Below are 19,817 nucleotides of genomic sequence, written 5' to 3'. Positions count from 1 at the left end.
GTTGATAGCTCGTTGGACTCGGAATGAAGTCCTCTTTCCGATTCTACAATACAAAATGGGGGTTTCCATTTAAAATTTCACAGTTGACCCGCCCCACCCCCAGGGGGCGGGGTAGGGAATCAAGTGTGATATCATTGAATAGCTTTCTTTCACTTATCACACACATATTTTTTTTCGTTTTCCGATTCAATGTGTATTTCTCACGATATGTGACCGTTCCGGGACTTTTGGACCACCCGGTATAAGTATGTATCAGTGGCGCAGTCAGAACAAATCAGAACCGAGATGTTGCATTTTGTCCCATAATATACAAAAATTATTTTAATGACAAATCTTTTACGTGAAATACAATGCAATAATTATATTGTTTTAAACTACACTCATTATCAACTCGCTGGATATACGTATAAATACTACATGTAATTCTATTTCTATGTAAAGAGTGTGAGAACTATTTTGCTTAAATGAGAAAATGAACCACAGTAAGAAATACTATAAGATTAGTCTGTTTTTTATGAGCAACTACAACCTTGTTTAAATCCAAACATTTTGCAAGCTCTTCAAAGGACAGAATAGATAGAGCACTCAACCTCTCGTTACCGAGACCTCTTAAAACGACAGTTTTATTACTAGACTGTCGGGCCTGGGAGCCCAATTTTAATATTTCCAGCTGGCCCCCGTGGCGGAGGGGTTAGCACATCACGCTGCGACGCCAGGGGTCCCGGGTTCGAATCCTGGCTTGGGCATGGACGTTTGTGATGTCTATTCATCAATTTCATCATATTATCACTCATCCCCATCTTCGCAAATTAGCCAAAAGTGGCGCAAGAAGCGAAGTTAAATAAATCAAAACAAATAAAAAAAAATCCAATTCTTAGCATTTAAGAATTAGGTAGTTTCTGTACTCTTTGATTCCATTAACATCGTATTTCTCCCTGTCGAATATTTGCAGCGATAAGGATAGATGCGAGTGTAACGATGAAACCAGTGAGAGAACATCGCTAACACTCGTGCAATTTTCGGTACTCGAATGAGGAACTAACAAACCGAAAGTAAACATAACGCTTCTTTAGATGTTGAACGTTGGCCTACTTGTAAGAAATAATGTTGTCACACCTGTTAGACCTATTTCGAAATATAGCGGTTTCGTTTTCAGAGGCTAATGATTGTACACATTTAGCTGTATGCCAACAATCAAAGGACAATCTCCAGCCGCTGAATACGTACTCCTACCAGGCAGGCAACAGATTACGTAGCAAGTTTGTCGACTCATGATTGGCTAATTACTTAGTATCAAATGATCAGTGGCCACTGTTATCCAGACATATCTGCAGCTGTTCCCCTCCTTGATTTTAGAACGCATCGCAATAAGGCAACCTAACCGAACTAGAAAATCCACTTGCCAGAATTGAAGTTTTATAATGGAAAATATAAATGTAAGTTTTCGGTCAAAATGCGTTTTACCGTACTCCAAAAAATCTAGGGGGCTACAGGGGGTTGAGACCTGTTTGGGGGGGCTTCAGCCCCCCGTAGCGACGTCCCTGCGTCGCGATTAAACTAACGAGGTGGGAAAGTGACCTAAATAAGAAAAAAATACCACTACCTACAATCTAAATAATTATTCTAAAACCTGGAATTTTGAATTATTTCTTTGACAATATATTCGGTGGTGTGGTAGGTTGACGTAGAAATGATGGGCAGTGTAAGAACTGATATGTCTGGTCTTTCTCGTCCGCTCTTTCTAATTTCCTGACCTGCTAACGAAATGAAGCTTTGTGCTTATATTCAGAATATTCTCACCATATTTTCTTCTTCTTGTTTGTTATTTTCAATACGGATTCTCTCCTTTCCTCACCACAATAATTTTATAATGTGACTGAAGACAATTGATGTGAAGCTAGCAACCCTGCTAGTGGCAGCAGACGACACGCGCCAATCGAACAAGTGCGCAGCGCGAATGCGCAGAATGACACCAAAACATCCTTCCAGCCGACGCTGCAAGATCACGCCGCCCGCCAGCGCCAGTTTGTCTGTGTTCGTTGAGTGAGGGTGGTTACACCGGAATACCCGGCATGGTTTATCAAAGTAGTGTTGTTTGATTTGTTTAATTAAAAGTTTTTGTAATAGTTTTGTTTGAAGTCATTGGTGCTTTTGTCCGTGTAAATTGGTGCAGCCATGACGGAGATAGTGGAACAAACATACCACGCATACGGTAAGCCACCCCCTATTTTTTTTTGTTCATAACATGTAAAAACCACCCCGGTTGTCATCCAACGTTTGTGACAGCTGGATTTCAAAATAAACTCCCTTCTGCATGCAAGGGTGAGGTGTATTGTTGTCGTAGAAGAACATTATGTTTGTGAAAGATAATTTTCTCATTTACAGCTGCTGGTAGCTCATTGATTTTTTAAAGCTAATTTACGAAACAAGAGAACAATATATCATACATAGCGCCACATATATTGCTGAAATTGAAGGTTTTAAATGTCTGTATTTCAAACTTGCATTATCTTCTTTGCATCATGTACAAACGAAATTAGAGAAATGTCAAGTTTATAATTTATATTCATGAAGGCGCTTTAGTTATGGTTAACAACGTTGGACCTTTCTAAAATTGTTATAAATGGTCGTGCTTGTACTGGATTGTGTGTTAATTTCGCTTTTGCCCTTGCACACTTTTCCCAGAGAGTGCAAATTTCTTCTTCCGATCAAGGTTTGTCGATTTTGCTTACAGGCGGCGCAAAATATGATGAGTAGCCAGTAATTTTGAATTACCGTGCATAATATGATCGAATTAGAACTCGATTTTTTCCCACACTTTGTAAGGTAGAAGCTAAGCAGTTTTTCACCGAAGGAAATATGTAGACAGTATATTCCTTAAGCGTGTGCATTTGATTTATCCAACATGAAGGCTATATGAAAGAGCAGGCCTTTGGGTACACATAAACACATTACAGGGGTTGTTCACTGAAGGGGCGTTGCCTCGTAGGGTGAGGGGAAAAGGGATTCTGTGGAATTGTAGAAATCCTTCCCTGGCTGTATTTCATATCGCTGCTGAGCAAAGGTTAGTTCGATTGGCGACAGGCTTAGTTCAAAACATTCCCTAAACAGTTAGAACGATAATACTGCTGATGAGAGTGACTGAAAAAAGTAAGGAGAGGTTTCTGTAAAGCTGTTTCAATTGTGTAGACAGCTCGATGAATGTGCATAGAGCTGGATTGTGGAACGAAAAATGTAATTCCTATTCCTGGTTTCTCATTGCTCTCGAGTGTATGTCTGTGTACACATGCTAGCTTACATACATATGCTACATGTGTGCAGTTTCAGATACGTATGTATATTTTGAAAGGAAATGTTCAGTGGCGTGCCTAAACGGGTTTGGTGGAGCATAGCACCTTTCCTGTAAGCCTGACTACTAAAGACGTAAGCCACATTACAAAAATCCGGGGATTGTTGTTGGAAAGCGTGTATACTTGTTTTGTATAGTGCTTGATTCAAGATCTCGTCTTCCTAGGATGAAACATTCATTACAGATCCTTTCTGTCTCATAACTCTACACAATCATTAACGATATTTTAGGCAGAAATGGATATAGCCCTTGCCTCCTCACTGACATCGTCAGAGAATTCCTTCTGTGTGTGTGTTGGGGGGGGGGGGGGGCTGTACTTCGGCTGTCAGGGTATTCTGTATTTCTATCTCTCTATCCCTCTGCGAGTGTGTGTTTTGCCCCCTCTCTTCTCCTTGTTTCTTTCTTTTGTAGTTTTTACTTTATGTTGTTTCTTTCCGTATTTATAATTTTTCGTCAGCATTTTTTTTTCTATATTTGTTTAGTTTCTTTTTCATTCATTCTTTGCCACTTCTTTTAATCTTTTCAATTCTTTCTCTGTCTCAGTCTCCCTCATTATTTTTTTTTCTAGCGACCATAACGAAACAGGACGAAATTTGGCAGTCTCGTCCGTCTCGTGTATGAGGAGGCCTGTCTTCTCATTCTTCGCTTGAATCTCGAAATATATACAGTGTAAGCAACATACATAGCGTGCAGATTTCATTGAGGCAAACATAACTTTTCTGAACCACGCTTTTCTGTTTCACGACTCATTTCGACGCTTTGAGGAATCGAAAAACGGATTTTGATCTGAATGTATGCAACCACGTTCCACAGATGCCACTAATGGATTATGATCAACAAAAAAGTATGACGTATCTATAAATAATCAGGGAGATATGAGTTTCATATGTCTGAATTAAAGTAATTTTGGTTTAGATAAATTCTCTTGAATGTCATGTCTGTATTATAGTTGACCCAGGTCACGAATGAAACCGAGTCTCGAACACTCTCTTCTCTCTTGGTATCCTCTTTTTTCTATTTTATCCTCTTCCTTTCTATTTTTCTGTCTGTGCATGAACCTGACTCTCTTTGTACGCGATTACTGTCATTCTTTGAAAATTCCTCATATAGGCTATTAGATACGCCTGCCACCAGCGATTAGTTGGTATTTAAGAAGTTATGTAGGGGAAAGTTGTATGTTATGATTAAAAATTGTTATTAAATAGTTAAAGACTTGTTTTCATATCGCCTATTTATCTTACGGGGCCATGCAGATTCTGATCTAGAACCACTATGCACCTTCATGGCACGATCCAATGCACAGGAAACTGGGGGAGGGGCTCCATGATGGCATAGTGGTAATGCAGTTGCCTTTGTAATCAAAGGATTCCGAGAAACGATCACTGTGGAGGCACACTGCGCAGTGGTTGGGATCTGACTTTGAACTATAGGCCCAATATCGTTTAGCCTGATGATAAAGAGAACATGAAAAAAATGCACAGGGTATAACTGCCCTTCCCCCTCCTACACTACATAAGGCCCTTAACAATATTAATACTAATTTATAGCAATTGCCTCCCCTAATCATGGACGTCCGCAGATTTTTCCCACGAAGGGACAGTGTTGCCCCCTCGAAAAACACTACTTGAATTTCAAATTATCGCATTAATATAAATCAAATTATACGTGTGAAATATATACTTTTATGTTGAGGTGTGGCCATCCTTGCCCCCTTTCCAGACGTCCATGTTTCTCTTACATTATTGTACTTTCATCTAGAAATTTAGTGGAGAGGAATCTTATTAAACGATTAAGTATTTTCAAGCTGATTAAAGTTCAAAGCAACTACGGGGGAACGGGGTGCAGTAGCACAACCACAGTGGGCAATGGGCATTGCCCCTCCCCAATCGTGGACGGAAATCAATTCTAGAGGAGCAAACACTGAAGTAAAATAAAGCTTAATTAGACTGGTAGGATCTAAGAGTAACAGGACAAAAGGATGGAATTAGTTTTCACGTCTTTCTTGCATTATTTCTTCCAGACGGCAGGGGGACACAGAGGGGCACGCATTGCTCCCTTCAATATCAAATTCTATACAAATAAATACATTTCGTAAAATTTTCTTAGTCTTGTCAAGTTCAGAGCTGTAGCTAGGGGTCGGCGCGAGTTGGCCCTGGGCGCCGAATGATCTAAATGAAAAATATTGTAGAAGATAATGTCATGGCGTCCCATGAAATTTTTTTGTGCCATATTAAATCAGTATTGTTTTCAGTTTGCAAAAATTTGAATCTAAAAATTTTCTTGTTTTCTATAATGCAATGTATTATTCGTTATGCTGCTTCTATGTTGCTGCATTATATATATATATATACATACCCATCAGTGCGATGAAACTAAAACAGTGATAAAATATAAAATGAGATTCTTCTTTCCCGACTGAAATTTCATCAAGGCTTTTGCCCCCCCCCCCCCTAATCAGAGGGTCTGCGCCCGCCTATGTTATGGAGATGAACCCATTATAAAAACGAAAGTAGACCTACATTTATAAACACAATTGATAAGCATTGATGCTGCAAAGAATTGTGCTGCGGAGACAGGCGTCAGAGCCTCGTTAGCTACTAACTGGTAACGTCGTCACCCGGGTTCGATACCATTTCAACTGTAGATGCAGTCCAGATTAACCTATCCGTGCATAAAGTGGACTCAAAAACCAGCATATGATACCTCGTTCTCAGAGCGTTCTTACCGCCCTGCCGCTATGTTCATGCAGATACAATATCATAGCGAGACTGTGGCTGTTCATGTGCTTGTAATTGTTGTAATGCAAGATCCATTGTTGCGCCCCGTGCTCTTCTTTTCCCGGTTCGGCGCCGTGGTGTTTTGTTATGGCTGGTTGTTCCCAACACAACCCCGCTCTGCTAAATTGCACTTATCGATCGGTGCGTGTGGCATTGACCTGTCCTCTCACGAATGTGCATTGCGTATGCGTTCGTTTAGGCGGGGTTGTATGTGTCTGTGCGTGTGTGTGTGTATTTGTTCATGCACCGTGCCTGCCAGAGAAAGCAGGCAGTGTAATTGTGATAGTTCCGGTGTCATAGCACTCGGGGTAAGAATTTACATTGGAGTATCTGGGCATATCACCAGTGGCGAATAAGGATCGTACCGAGAGTGAGACGAGAACGAGACCGAGATTTAACCTACGAGAGTCTCTGGCAATTTAGTCTAGGGATGGCCAGATCCGGATCCTAGCGGATACGAAATCCGGATCCGGTTGGTTCCGGATCCTTAGGATCCGGATCCTAAAATTTTTCGGATCCGGATCCGGATCCAGAACTTTCGGATCCGGATTCGGTACTTTCGGATCCGGATCCAGAATATTCGGATCCGGATCCGTTTTGCCATCCCACATGCGCTTCTTTGGAAAGTAAGAATGTGCTTATAACATATTGTTACCCGCTAATATACTTATATATAATATACATACATACACACACACACACACACACACACACACACACACACACACATATATATATATATATATATATATATATAGTGTGTGCGCGCGCGTGCGCGATTTGTAATTAATTAATACGGAGGTCTAAGTCTCCCCCTCCGATTTGCATGAAACTTGGCAGGTGTATAGAGGTCCCCCCTCAAATGTCAAGATGAGGAGAAATTGAAGTGGGGATCTGACCCCGAAACCACCCTAAATATGGCATAGGAAGAAACAAGGGGCATAGGGCCTCTCTATACACCTGTCAAATTTCATGGAAATCGGATGGGGACACAGGAATCAGACGAATCCCCGCGTCAATTTGTACTCATCTTGACATTTGAGACGGGTTTTGCCCCCTAAAAAAGTTTTTTAGCCGAAACAAAAAAACACGTATTTCTTCCTTTGGGCCCCACTATACACCTGCCAAGTTTCATGGAAATCGGAGGGGGACACATAGGTCAAATGCCCACTTAAATTTGTCCTCATATTGACATTTGAGGGGGGTTGCCCTCTAAAACAGTTTTTTTTAGCCGAAACAAAACAAACACGCATTTCTTCATTTGGGCCCGTTTATACACACACCTGCCAAGTATAATGGAAATTGGAGGGGGACACAGGGGTCAGATACTCACTTCAATTTATCCTCATCTTGACATTTGAGGGGGTTTTGCCCTGTAAACCCGTTTTTTTAGCTGAAACAAAAAAACACGTATTTCTTCCATTGGGCCCCACTATACACCTGCCAAGTTTCATGGAAATCGGAGGGACACAGGGGTCAGATCCTCACTTCAATTTGTCCTCATCTTGACATTTGAGGGGGTTTTGCCCCCTAAAACCGATTTTAGCTGAAACGAAAAGACACGTATTTCTTCCGTTGGACCCCACTATACACCTGCCAAGTTTCATGGAAATCGGAGGGACACAGGGGCCAGATCCTCACTTCAATTTGTTTTCATCTTGACATTTGAGGGGGTCTTGCCCCCTAAAAAGGATTTTTAGCTGAAACAAAAAAACACGTATTTCTTCATTTGGGCCCCACTATACGCCTGCCAAGTTTCATGGAAATTGGAGGGGGACACTTATATAACCTCGCTTGTTAGTCTTACACTTTGTAATTATATAACACTGCATATATTATAATGTTCTATTTTAATTTGTAGAACTGTAACTGTAGAACCATTGTATAATTTTTGTATAACATTTTTATCTTGTTATATGTGTTAAAGGTTTCATCCTGGAATGGAATGTCTCACATTTATGTGTGTTTTCATTTCCAATACATTGGAATGAATACATATTCGTTTCAATGGCGTTTACAAAATCACCTCTGACATTTTATGTTAAACAAGTAAGATTTTTTTGTGCACGAGTGTGTTAGCCGATGCGTAGCAAAGTATTTTAGGAACAACACTTGAAAAAAATTCTTGTAGGACTAACTGGACTAACTAATGAAAAATTTATTTGTAATCGAAGATCATAATACCTTTTAAGGTGTGGTAATATTATAATGGGATTGAGATATGAAACTCTCGGATCCGGATCCAGATCCGGAACTTTCGGATCCGGATCCAGATCCGAAACTTTCAGACCCGGATCCGGATCCGAAATTTTTGGATCCGAAACTCTCGGATCCGGATCCAGATCCGTAACTTTCGGATCCGGATCCGTTTGGCCATCCCTAATTTAGTCCAGAGGGCGGCGCTAAAATCTATTCCAGAAATTTCAACGACGTGGTATTCTAATTTTTCGGCACTGGTGCTACCATCTAGTTCCCTTCGGCTCGTTCACAATGGTCCCAGATATTCTTCTACAAAAATGCATTCTGGAAGCCGTGTTCTTTGAGAGAACCCAACTTTCTGCTTGGATCATCTCAGTCGTGCCGTCTATCAACTTGATCTTCAGTTGGGGAAACAGAAAAAGTCATAGTGGGCCGAGTCAGGCGAGTAGGAATGGTGGGGGTCAACAGTCATATTATTTTTGGTCAAAAAGTCCCTTCTGAAACAGGAAGTGTGAGACGAAACTTGGCACTTATCATGTCAGCTTGAGTGTGGTGGAAATCGACAATGATTGGAAACCCCCTCCACGTACCTTATTATGTCTTCATGGCATAATAATAACAAGAACAACAATGATAAAGCAACAACAGAGAGGGAGAGGGGGCAGACGAAAATGGATTTGAAACTCTCGGTTAGACATCCCAATTCAGACAATGAATTGGCATGTTGTGTACAATACAAGAATATGTACTGTTGTGGGTAAGAGCAACGACGATATTTTGCTGGTTGACGTCATCTTCTTTGATCTGATACCAAGTTCAAGATGGCCCTCAAATGGTCTTGAAATGGAGGTAAATGACCCATTGCATCATGGGTTATTGCAACTCTTGCAAACATAAGCAGTCAGAAGTGGTATCACATCTAACAAAGAAATCTGGTGGCGTTCTATTCTTTATCCACTGTAAGAATGAAATTAATGTACACAAAAACCACGTGACTTCTGAGAAGAAGTTCCTTTCCTATGGGTTAGATCGCTGTTCCCCAGCCGCCAGTCGGAGTTGCGTTCAGTATAGCATACCGGTACGTCTGGGAAGTTTTTGATCAGACCCTCAAAAAGGGTCCAGCAACCCCTTTTGTGTCTAGGGTGTTGTTACTTGTCTAACATCTTTTGTACCGTCTCTGTGACACAACGGAAAGTCCCTCCCCTTTTCCCTATGTGTCTTTCTTCCCCACCCTTTGCACCCCGTGGTCCTCCTTTGACAACTTTACAGCGGCAACTTTGCGGCTCGTGGGTGGGGCATCCGTCCCGCACCGAACCCAGAACTGCACTGTCAGCACAGCTTCACCTCTGGCTTCACTATCGACGCTTTCTTTCAGTGTTGCCAACCTTGATTACCAAAAAAGCTCTTTTTCTCCATTTCTTCTATCGGTCTGTCTCACGCCCGGATTTATTGTGGAAAAGGAGGGGGGGGGGGGTTGAGCCTTGGCCTACACTGTGAGGGTAAATTGCTTTCAAAGCAGCCACAATTTTTTTCAAAAAATATATATTTGAAATGTAAGCATATAACTGTCTGATATAACTTCGCTTAAAAAGTTTTAAATTGTGTATAGGTGGACCCCACGATATCGTTAACCCGGGACCTCGATATATATATAAATCCATTTTTTAATATATTATATTTACATATGATGTATTTTACTTCTCTAGAGCGAGTATTTTGGGGCTAAGTGAGATTGATTGATTTGGTTCTTTAAGTCCACTTTATGCACAGTAAGACTGATCAGGACTGGACCTACAGTTTTAAAGTGGGATCAGAACCACTATGTGCTTCCACCGGGTATCGAACCTGGGACCCCTTGATTACTGGTGCCAAGTAAGAGAGCGTCTACCTAAAAAATAGTCAGGTTGGCAACACTGTTTTCTTCCTGCCCTGCATTCAGTGCTGCCACATGAAGAGAAATTTTACTCGCTGCAGGGATGTTGTAGATAACATTTTAGATCAGAAGGGTAGAAAATGTCCCCAATTGTATGGAAAATTATAATGATATTTGATCTGAGTTTCGTTATTAGCGTCGCTTTTCTGCCACTTGTGACTAATCGCGACAATGAGAATGGCATACAATTGATTAAGGAACACTGAGAAAGAACACTCAACTCATGTCCAGGCGGGTGTTCGAACGCGGGACCCCTGCCGTCATAGCATGCCGTGCTTGAGGGTACTCAACACTAATGCTTGGGTTCTCTCTCTTGAAGCGTGAACAACATTTTTGTTTCTTTTCGCCGCGTAATTTATTCCTCACAAAGTGGACTATAATTAAAATATTTAATGCCGGATTGGATCAGTATTAATATTTAACATCTTCTATAATTAACAGACATTAATTTAATGACAACTGTTACCTTGAAAATATTTATAATTCGTAATTTGTCGCATAAGTGAACCAGTCGATATCATTAAATTTTGTTATAAATTATATTCACATAAAGTAATAAAAAATATTTACATTATAGTTTTGTTTTTAACTCCTTTGCAGATGTATGTTTTCTGTGAGACAATGAAAAGAATGATAATTGATCGCAAATTCATTTTTTTTTGTGAAGGGAAATTTTGTGTGAAAACGGGATTTTTTTATGTGGTGGGAAAAGGGAAATTACGCTCACTGGTTATGGCAACACTGCCCCGTTTCGATCGATTCTTCCTTCCTCATTCAGAATGCAACCGCCATACATGCCACCCGGAGTGCAGCGGTCTCCAGTGCCCTGCAGCTGAGCTGCGCAAGGTTTGGTTGCTGCAGTACACGGTTCCACACAGCAAATGTATTTTATTTTGCACTGCCTTGAAAGCAGCGGAATGGTGTCTTATCAGTTCGGATTAAGTGGGAAATTGTGACTTTTTTTAAAAAAAATCTAATTATTCTGTAGTGCTTAGTTCGCTTCTCTATTTCGTAGTTTATCCACCGCTAGAATGATGCAAACAAATGCACGTGACTTGTGAGAATTCCAATTGGTTAATTCCGATATCAGCTGTTTTGCAAATATCTTGCGCGTAGGAATATAGTACACCTCATAACAGGACCGTGACCATGATTTTCAAGAGCGTTTGGTTACGTACACTCATTTCCAGTGGCGCAGCGTTATAGTACGCCCGTACGCCCGGCGTTCCCAGATTTAAAATGTCAAAAATGCGTAAATGCTGTGAATATAAAGTAAAACTTGACTAATTCCATATATGTTTGACCTTAATGACATTATAATAGCTATTTTTCGCGATCCGCTTGCAACGCTCCACTCTCAACACTCGTTCTAAAGTCGTTTTCACGTTCAGAAGACACAACGGCGCTTATGGAGAAACCGCACAGTGTTGCCAATACAGCGCTAGCTCATGTCGCCGGGAAATGATGACCTTCCTTCACAATGAAGGTGTTACATATTTTGTATATATAATGATAATTATATGTAATTATTAACATTAATATTATACTGTGAACGTTTACCCTTTTTACTATGATCCATTGCGATCACTACACACGCGAGTGTAATGCACGAATATGACACTTCAGAAATCACTTAAAAAAGTAAAAATCACTGAGAGCTCACACAACTGAAAACACTTTTTCGGGAGAGGGAAAAAGTCTAAACAGACCAAAGCAGATCTCTCACTCAAGTAAGGGGACCCTGGCACATGGGTTAGATTCAAGTTGCAACCCAAACAAACAAATGAGTTATGGCCCACGTGAACTGATAAGACGTGAATGACTCAAGCAAGGCATGTCATATTTCTATCTTGAAGCCCCATATTTTGTCAAGTGTTGGAAAGCCTTTCAAAGGTTAATATGGTGTCTATGAATTTATGTGTACGTTGGAAACTGAAAGGTGATCTTCATTTTAGCATTAATGTCGACAGTAATGTAAACGAAAACAACGTGTATTTGCGACAGCACTAATGTTGCTCACAACAGCAGCATTGGAAATAATTGTCAATTATTAAATTTAAGTAATTTCAATTCTATTATAACAAACTGCATGAAGTTCATATTTTTACTGAATGGAAATAACATAACAACTGGAAAACTTGGTGGTGATTAGCCGGAATGCTGCGGTGAGTCAGCTCAAGATGGCCAGACAACGTCTCCTTACTTCGCGCGCGGTTCGGGTTAAAAAGAAACTCCAAATGCATGGAAGTAATATTTCTGGGAACCTTTGAGTGGTTATAAAATATAATTTCATTATTTTCTCCACAACTTTGTCGCTGTAAGTTTTTACTTGGAATTACAGAACAAAAAATGGCCAGCGACGACATTTTCTACTGCACGAATATAAAAAATCTCCACATACTTTATTTGAATATTTTTTAATGCAAATATGCTTTAAAGTATTGATAAATTCTGAGTACCACCGTCACCTATGACAATTAAAAAACAGTGTCAATTTTTTTCATAATGAAAGCTTCAATTTTACGGCATGTTTCAACGTTAGGAATGAAAACAATGTAAAAATTGTGTTTTCACAGAAAATTTGCATTTTTAATTTATCTAAAATTATGTAAGCAAGTTACCAGTTTTTTGTGTTCACCATCGTATTCTCTACAAAATTTCCTGCAAAACTGCAGGTACCGATTTTACCTAAGCTAAATTTGTAAATCCAGAAATTTGACAACAGCGCGCTCGTATTTCCCATAAGAAAAGCATTGCCCATAAGAGTCCATTGTGTCTTCTGAACGTGAAAACGACTCTAGCATCTTTTTTCAATGCCTTTCCTGGCCGGACGCCGAGCAGGTTCGGCGTAGAAGACTCTATATTGCTTGCTGCCTTTATGGAGGGAAAGCTTCCATTTCTACAGCACGCGCGTAAATGCTCTCTCATACGCCAGCGTACGGAGCAGCAGATGTCTACCGTGATTGGTTCATGTGACCCTTCTGAAGCAGACGACAGCGACAGCGGTAGAATTCCTACCTGGTTCTTCGCGCTCCTGCAACTCGTGCTATGTGTTGCTACAATACGCAATATTGACTGACGTAACTTTACCAATCTCAAATATACCGCTTCTTAATGGCCACTGCATTATATAATTTATCGCACGAACAGCGATGTGCATTAGAAACTAAAAGATCAACACAGTTTTTGTCAAATAAGTTGGTGAAGTCCTCGTGGTAGAAATTCAGCCTGTGGCTGCTCTACCACTTAACCCGCAAAACTATTATTTTGTAATTGTTATTATTTTTTTGTTATTATCTAACTGCTTAATATTGTGTCAATGGAAATGTTTACCATTCATTTGAAAACTCTTAACATCGAATTGTCTCTGGACAAAATTATTTTAAAATGTTTATCAGTATTCTCAAGATGTAATAAACAGTGGTCTGAATTACTAATCGGCACTGTTACGTCAGTAGAGTGTACGATATTTGGATCATCCACCCACCTCCGTGTCAGAGTGCTTTGCACAGACGACAGAGGTCCCTGGTTCGAATCCCGGCGTCAGCACAGATGTTCCTTGTCAGTTTCCCTTCATCAATATCATCATTCATATTCATATTCGCAGTTAAAAAGTGGTAGAAAAGCGAAGTAAAATAAACCAAATCAATCAGTAGTTAGATCATCCACAACAATGACGTCTACTGTTATTCAGAGGTGCTTGTGATTCAGGTAGGTTTTTAATGACTTGCGTCATGCAGAAATATATAAAAATAGGTATAAAACACCAGAGTTCAAAGCATTTGTGGCATAGTGAGGCATCTAATTTTCTAGCTAAAACATGCATGGATGATGTTTTATTGAAAACCCAGCTGACTTCAGGCAAATAAACAATACCTGTGGCGACTAATACCATAAGTAAATTATTAAGCAAGAAAGGGCCGACTCTTCCTTCGGATTTGGCGTTCCCACCCGAAATGTTCATGCTACGCCACTGCTCATTTCCCCATCTTTTGATGGCTTTGACTTCTTTTTTTTAGTAATACTGGGCCGAATGGGGGTTATGAGTCGACCCTCACCACCCCCCTTCCCTTTGGGCATGCCACTACCTGATAAAGTCATGCCACTTGACTAAGTTACTGTAGTGAAATTGTGTGGCCATTTTTTATGAACTATGGTATAAGGAATGTCAAACATCGAAAATTTATGCCTAGCTAGAAAAAAGAGCGGGTAAAATCACACTACACGAATACAGGATGATGGAAATGACATACTGAGCAGAAGAAAATATTTTATAATTAAATTAAAATTAAAGACATAGGAGAAGAAAATTTGAAAAGCAAAGTTACAGGAAAATGCAATAATTTTCATCTTGTCTTTAATTCTTGTAATTTCACTGAAGCCTCTTTCTGATGTAGCGTGGGCATTCGACATATTAAGATGCTACTCTTTCGATTTTGCTTCTTTTTCATATACACTGCTCTCCATAAATTAAGCAACAAATGGTGATCATCCAATAGAATCAAACACAAGGCCGGAGGGTGTACATATTTTATTTGTAACGAAAGTGACCGTTGTCTGACACTAATAAGGGATATGATCCCTAACGCATTTGTTGCTTTCTTTCAGCGTGCCCACCACTCTTCTTCTCTTTTCTCCAACTGTTTTCTCTTGTACCTCACATTTTCTTGTTGTTGCTTAATTTCTGGAGGGCAGTGTAAAAAGTGCAAAAAACTTGGATGTTCACACACCACATGTGATGTAAAAACATTGCGTTTCCTTTTGTTTTCCCTTCTTTTGTGCGTTTATTCTTTTCTCCGAAGTCATTTTTCTGTTCTTTTTTCACATTTTTTCTTTGTTTGTAATTTATACCTTTCTATCCACCATTTTGCTCATTCTGACGTTTATGGGACGTAAGTTCGTTTCTTTTCTGCAAAGCCATATTTCGCTTTCTCTTTCTATGTATCTGAGATGCTATCTGAAATTATTGTCGTATTTTCTACGCTGATTGTTTTTTTATTGTTTTTGCCCACCCTTTTTTCTATTTTCATGCATTATTTTCTCTTCTGTAACTTTGACTCTTTGCGATCTGTTTATGTTACCCGAGTTTGTTCATTGCCTTGTTTGAAGTTTATGTCACGTGTATTATTCAGTTTTATTTTCAACCACCATTCTCCCTTTTGTGCTTTTTGCTTTGTATCATTATTTCAACTTATTGGAGTGCATTCTCTTGCCAAGATAAATTCTTATGAAGTTTGTGTCCATAACAGATTTTAGTTTAATTGTAGGTAGTAACATTGAATTGCAGACAGAGAGAGAGCCAATGAAACGACATTCCATACTTCTTTTTAACACGGATATTATTTTTATTATTTTAATGGTACTTTCTACATTTTCTAGTGCATTAGGAGGTGCTCAGGTACCCCTGGCATCCTCCGTGCACACGCCTACATTTACAGCCAAAAACCCGTGGACCTAGAAACATAAAAATACTTGTGTTACAAAGTCCTCAACAGATGGCATTGTGTGTATTATGCATCTCAATATGGTTGTTTTTTGCGGGATCTACAAGTATATGGAATAATGGACATGTCCAGCATATAAATACGCAGGCGAAACGGCAAATGTGTCGCGAGCCTATTTATAATTCACTTATCTAGGATACATGTTCAAGATTTTTCGAATAAAACATTTTTCCCCAGTCGAGGTAAATTTTCCTCATAAGTGGCAACACTGCCTGGGTCGCTTGTCATCTGGAAGGCAGATGGCAGTGTTTGTAATCCTGAGGAAACAGTATCAGCTGGCCGTGATTAATATTTGCATCAATTTGGCTTATCCGGAAACGCTGTCCGTTTGCGGAAGACAGCTTACCTTTGTCTTCCCACAGTCGTTGTTGCAGTCATGTATGGCGTTCTGAGTTCTAAATCTGTTAACGTTTTCACATCGACAGCAACACTGATTTTATTCGCTGGAAGGTTGGATGAATTCTAGTCTGTTTCGGAGCCATCGAAGCTAAGCCATTTATTTTTATAATTATTTTCGTAAATGTAATAACTGTAGCATTTGTAATTAAACTTTCAAAATTTTCGTTTGGGCGAATTATAGAAAATTGGGCGAAAATAGTACACAAATCATGTGATACTTTGCTGTTCCGTTAAAGTGTGCAACAAAATACCTTACAATGTTACAGTGTAGTTGCGTTCATCTTGTTCCAGCCCCCCCCCCCCCCCAAGTCGAAGACATGAGTAGGCCTATATAGTAAAATATAATATACGTATATTCATATTTATACGCGTAATTTAGCCTATAAGAATTAGTAGTGCCAGTGGAACAGCACTCTTATTCTGTCCTATCAAATAATTTAGAATGTGAGTAATATCTAAGAATGTTAGATTCCTTAATAGCAACATTTTGTAAACTATACATACAATTCCGGACTGTAGTAATAACATGTAAAGTATAGGCCAAATTGATAAGGTCTCAGAGAAGAATGTTACACACGTATTAGATTGTATATCACATAATTTATTTCGTGAATAGTGAATAATGTCTAAAAATGTTAGATTTCTTGGAAGTAGCATTTTGTACCTTTCTACATATTTCATTTAATGTTTAACCGTGTTTTACTACATATTTATGTACTTATTCAACAAGGTAACTAAACATAACAATCCAAACTCTAGCAATAATATAGAGGACGAAAAGTTTTCTTCTCGTGAGCGCCATCTGTTAACAAATATATAAGACAAGGAAATATATACGTATAATTTCTCTCTCCGTGTTTCTAAACTTACGCCGGCTGGCTAGCGGTTGTCCGTTTTCTCTCGCCTAGACGCATGGGAAAAAAGTGCTTCCCCCGCCACCGTGATCTTTGACCCTGGTAAGAGCCGTGAGACAGAAACAAAGAAGTCAGCGAGCGATCCGCGAAACAAAGCACTCCACGGCGAGAGATTAGCAACAAGCCATGCTCCCCCTTTTTTTCCCTTCTTCATGGGCAATTTCCGTTACTTTTCCTCCCCCTTGTACTATAATTTTTTGTCCATGTTTTCGTTCTCAACTTTCGAAGTAGGGTCTAGGGTGTAATTCTTTGGTGGGGAAGCATTCAACCTCAGAGAGGTGTTAAAAACTAAGAATGAATTATATCAATTAAGAGTGAGCGACAATTGTTTCTCGTTTGATGTCTGAAGACGCGATCACCCCAACTCCTTGACGTCAGAAATGAAGACATTACCTCAAATCTTTAACGTAAAAATATAAGCGATTACCCAACTCCTTGACGTCAAAACCGAAGCGATCACCCAACTCCTTGACGTCAAAAGCGAAGCGATCACCCAACTCCTTGACGTCAAAAAGCGAAGCGATCACCCAACTCCTTGACGTCAAAAAGCGAAGCGATCACACAACTCTTTGACGTCAAAAGTGAAGCGATCCCCCTAATCTGAAGCCATCACCCCCTCCGAGGCATCTAAAGGGCAGGCCCCAAGAACGTACAGAAAACTACATCCCAATCTTTCCAAGATATCACCTATATCATTCTGTCAGTATTGTTGGGCGTGATAACACTTTACCATGCAACTGGGGTCATCCATTATTCACAGCAATTTTGTCCATTTTGGGCCCCTTAGACCGCCACTGTTTTCACCAAGTGGCATGTTGACGGTTTAATATATATCTGGTAACAAAAAATGACGTCATGTAGACTTTTTTGAGTTACTAATATCAGTGCTGCCGGATAAACCCTTCCGGCAAGACCTAGTACCTCAGAAGAATCCGGACATCCGTCAAAGATGGCGGAACTTCCGGTGTGAAAACAAGTATCTTATTAGGACGCAAGTGGCTTGTTAGGATGGAACGTTATAGTGTTCGGTGTGGATAATGAGTGTTTTACCCCCTTTAAATGTGATGGAATAAGTTATAACCCTTGATTTAGTGTCGTGTGTATATCGAACACCATTTTATTTTGTGGTAGGAACAGTTTACATTGGCTGGATCATGTATGAAGCTATCGGTTCTAGGACAAGTAAGTAGGTTACTAGAAGGATTTACTTGAGAAGAAACACCTGTTGTTCCAAAAGTCTTCTTTCCAGTTTTGCCACTTTTTTCGGCTTATCGCGACGATGAGGATAATTAGATGAAATTGATGAAGGGGCGCTCACAAAGAATATCCACGCCCAGGCTGGGATTTGAACCCGAGAACTTGTCGCTTCGGTCTGAAAGCTACCTTAATAACCGTGTGCAATGAAACCAGCATTTTTATTATTTTGCGTCACATTTCTGTCACTTTTTTGCTAATCGCGGCGATAAGGATTAGTTATTATTAGATGAAACCCAAGAGGGGAACACTCATAATGAACTCGCATGACCAGGAAAGGACTCGAACGCGGAACCTCTGTGTAAGTAGCGAAGTCAGTGTATCGGACAGTAGGACGTTTACGTAGGAGGAGCAGCCATTACGTGCTTGAGACAAGTTCCAAAGAGTGGAAGACATCGATTAATAGTATCAGTTGATTGATTGAAAATAAAATTGTGGGTGCATCAGCACTGATGCTATTTGCACCCGTCACATTACAGGGCCCAATCTCCTTACTGTAACTAAAATCATCTGTCTCTGTGGACTACAATCTCCTTATGTAGTTAAAAGCTGAGGCTGTAAAGGGGCTTTCAGCACACAGGACACAACACAACCACACAGAGGATTATACTGGCCTACTAGTAGGTCCGGATGCCAGACCGTCATTGGCTGCAGTTACTGGAGTGTACTACGTGAAAGTGAGATTGACTTTTGGTTGGTTGATTAGATTTATTTATTGACTTTTGGTTGGTTGATTTGATTTATTTATTGACATTTGGTTGGTTGATTTGATTTATTTATTGACTTTTGGTTGGTTGATTTGATTTATTTATTGACTTTTGGTTGGTTGATTTGATTGATTTATTGACGTTTGGTTTGTAGATTCGATTAATTTATTGACTTTTGGTTGGTTGATTTGATTTATGGTTGGATGATTTGATTTATTTATTGACTTTTGGTTGGTTGATTTGATTGATTGATTGACTTTTGGTTGGTTGATTTGATTTATTTATTGACTTTTGGTTGGTTGATTTGATTTATTTATTGACTTTTGGTTGGTTGATTTGATTTATGGTTGGATGATTTGATTTATTTATTGACTTTTGGTTGGTTGATTTGATTTATTTATTGACTTTTGGTTCGTTGATTTGATTTATTTATTGACTTTTGTTGGGTTGATTTGATTTATTTATTGACCTTTGGTTGGTTGATTTGATTTCTTTATTGACTTTTGGTTGGTTGATTTGATTTATTTATTGACTTTGGTTGGTTGATTTGATTTCTTTATTGACTTTTGGTTGGTTGATTTGATTGATTTTACTTCGCGTTTCTGCCGCTTTGGGCTAATTGCGAAGATGATGAATTGTGATAAGATGAAATAGATGTAGGGACAATCACAAACACATATGATGGAGAACGCACTACAAACTCCCATAAAGGATTATACTGGCCATCAGTGGCGGCGGTTGGGTTCCAGAATTTGGGGGGTGGGGGTGGGGGGGCAAGTAC

At 39.6% G+C, this 19,817-nt stretch overlaps 1 protein-coding gene across 2 annotated transcripts in view; it reads left to right on the top strand.

The window, feature by feature from the left end:
- The first annotated feature begins 2,048 nt into the window (after positions 1-2,048).
- Myo81F (unconventional myosin 81F) overlaps positions 2,049-19,817 on the top strand; it is a 333,460-nt gene continuing 315,691 nt past the window's right edge. The window contains exon 1 of one of the 2 annotated variants that reach the window (XM_083137796.1): positions 2,049-2,212. In XM_083137796.1, the coding sequence (XP_082993922.1) occupies positions 2,176-2,212 (37 nt within the window). In that variant the 5' untranslated portion in view covers positions 2,049-2,175. Of the gene's footprint in view, positions 2,213-18,134; positions 18,258-19,817 lie in introns of those variants that run through there. The other variant, XM_083137797.1, reaches the window with a different exon arrangement.

This window comes from Lepisma saccharinum, chromosome 16, assembly GCF_977018435.1.
Source record: "Lepisma saccharinum chromosome 16, izLepSacc3.1, whole genome shotgun sequence".
In the NCBI taxonomy this organism is placed as follows: domain Eukaryota; kingdom Metazoa; phylum Arthropoda; class Insecta; order Zygentoma; family Lepismatidae; genus Lepisma; species Lepisma saccharinum.
Note: the sequence above shows the minus strand (reverse complement) of the source record. Positions and strands in the feature narration are given on the sequence as shown.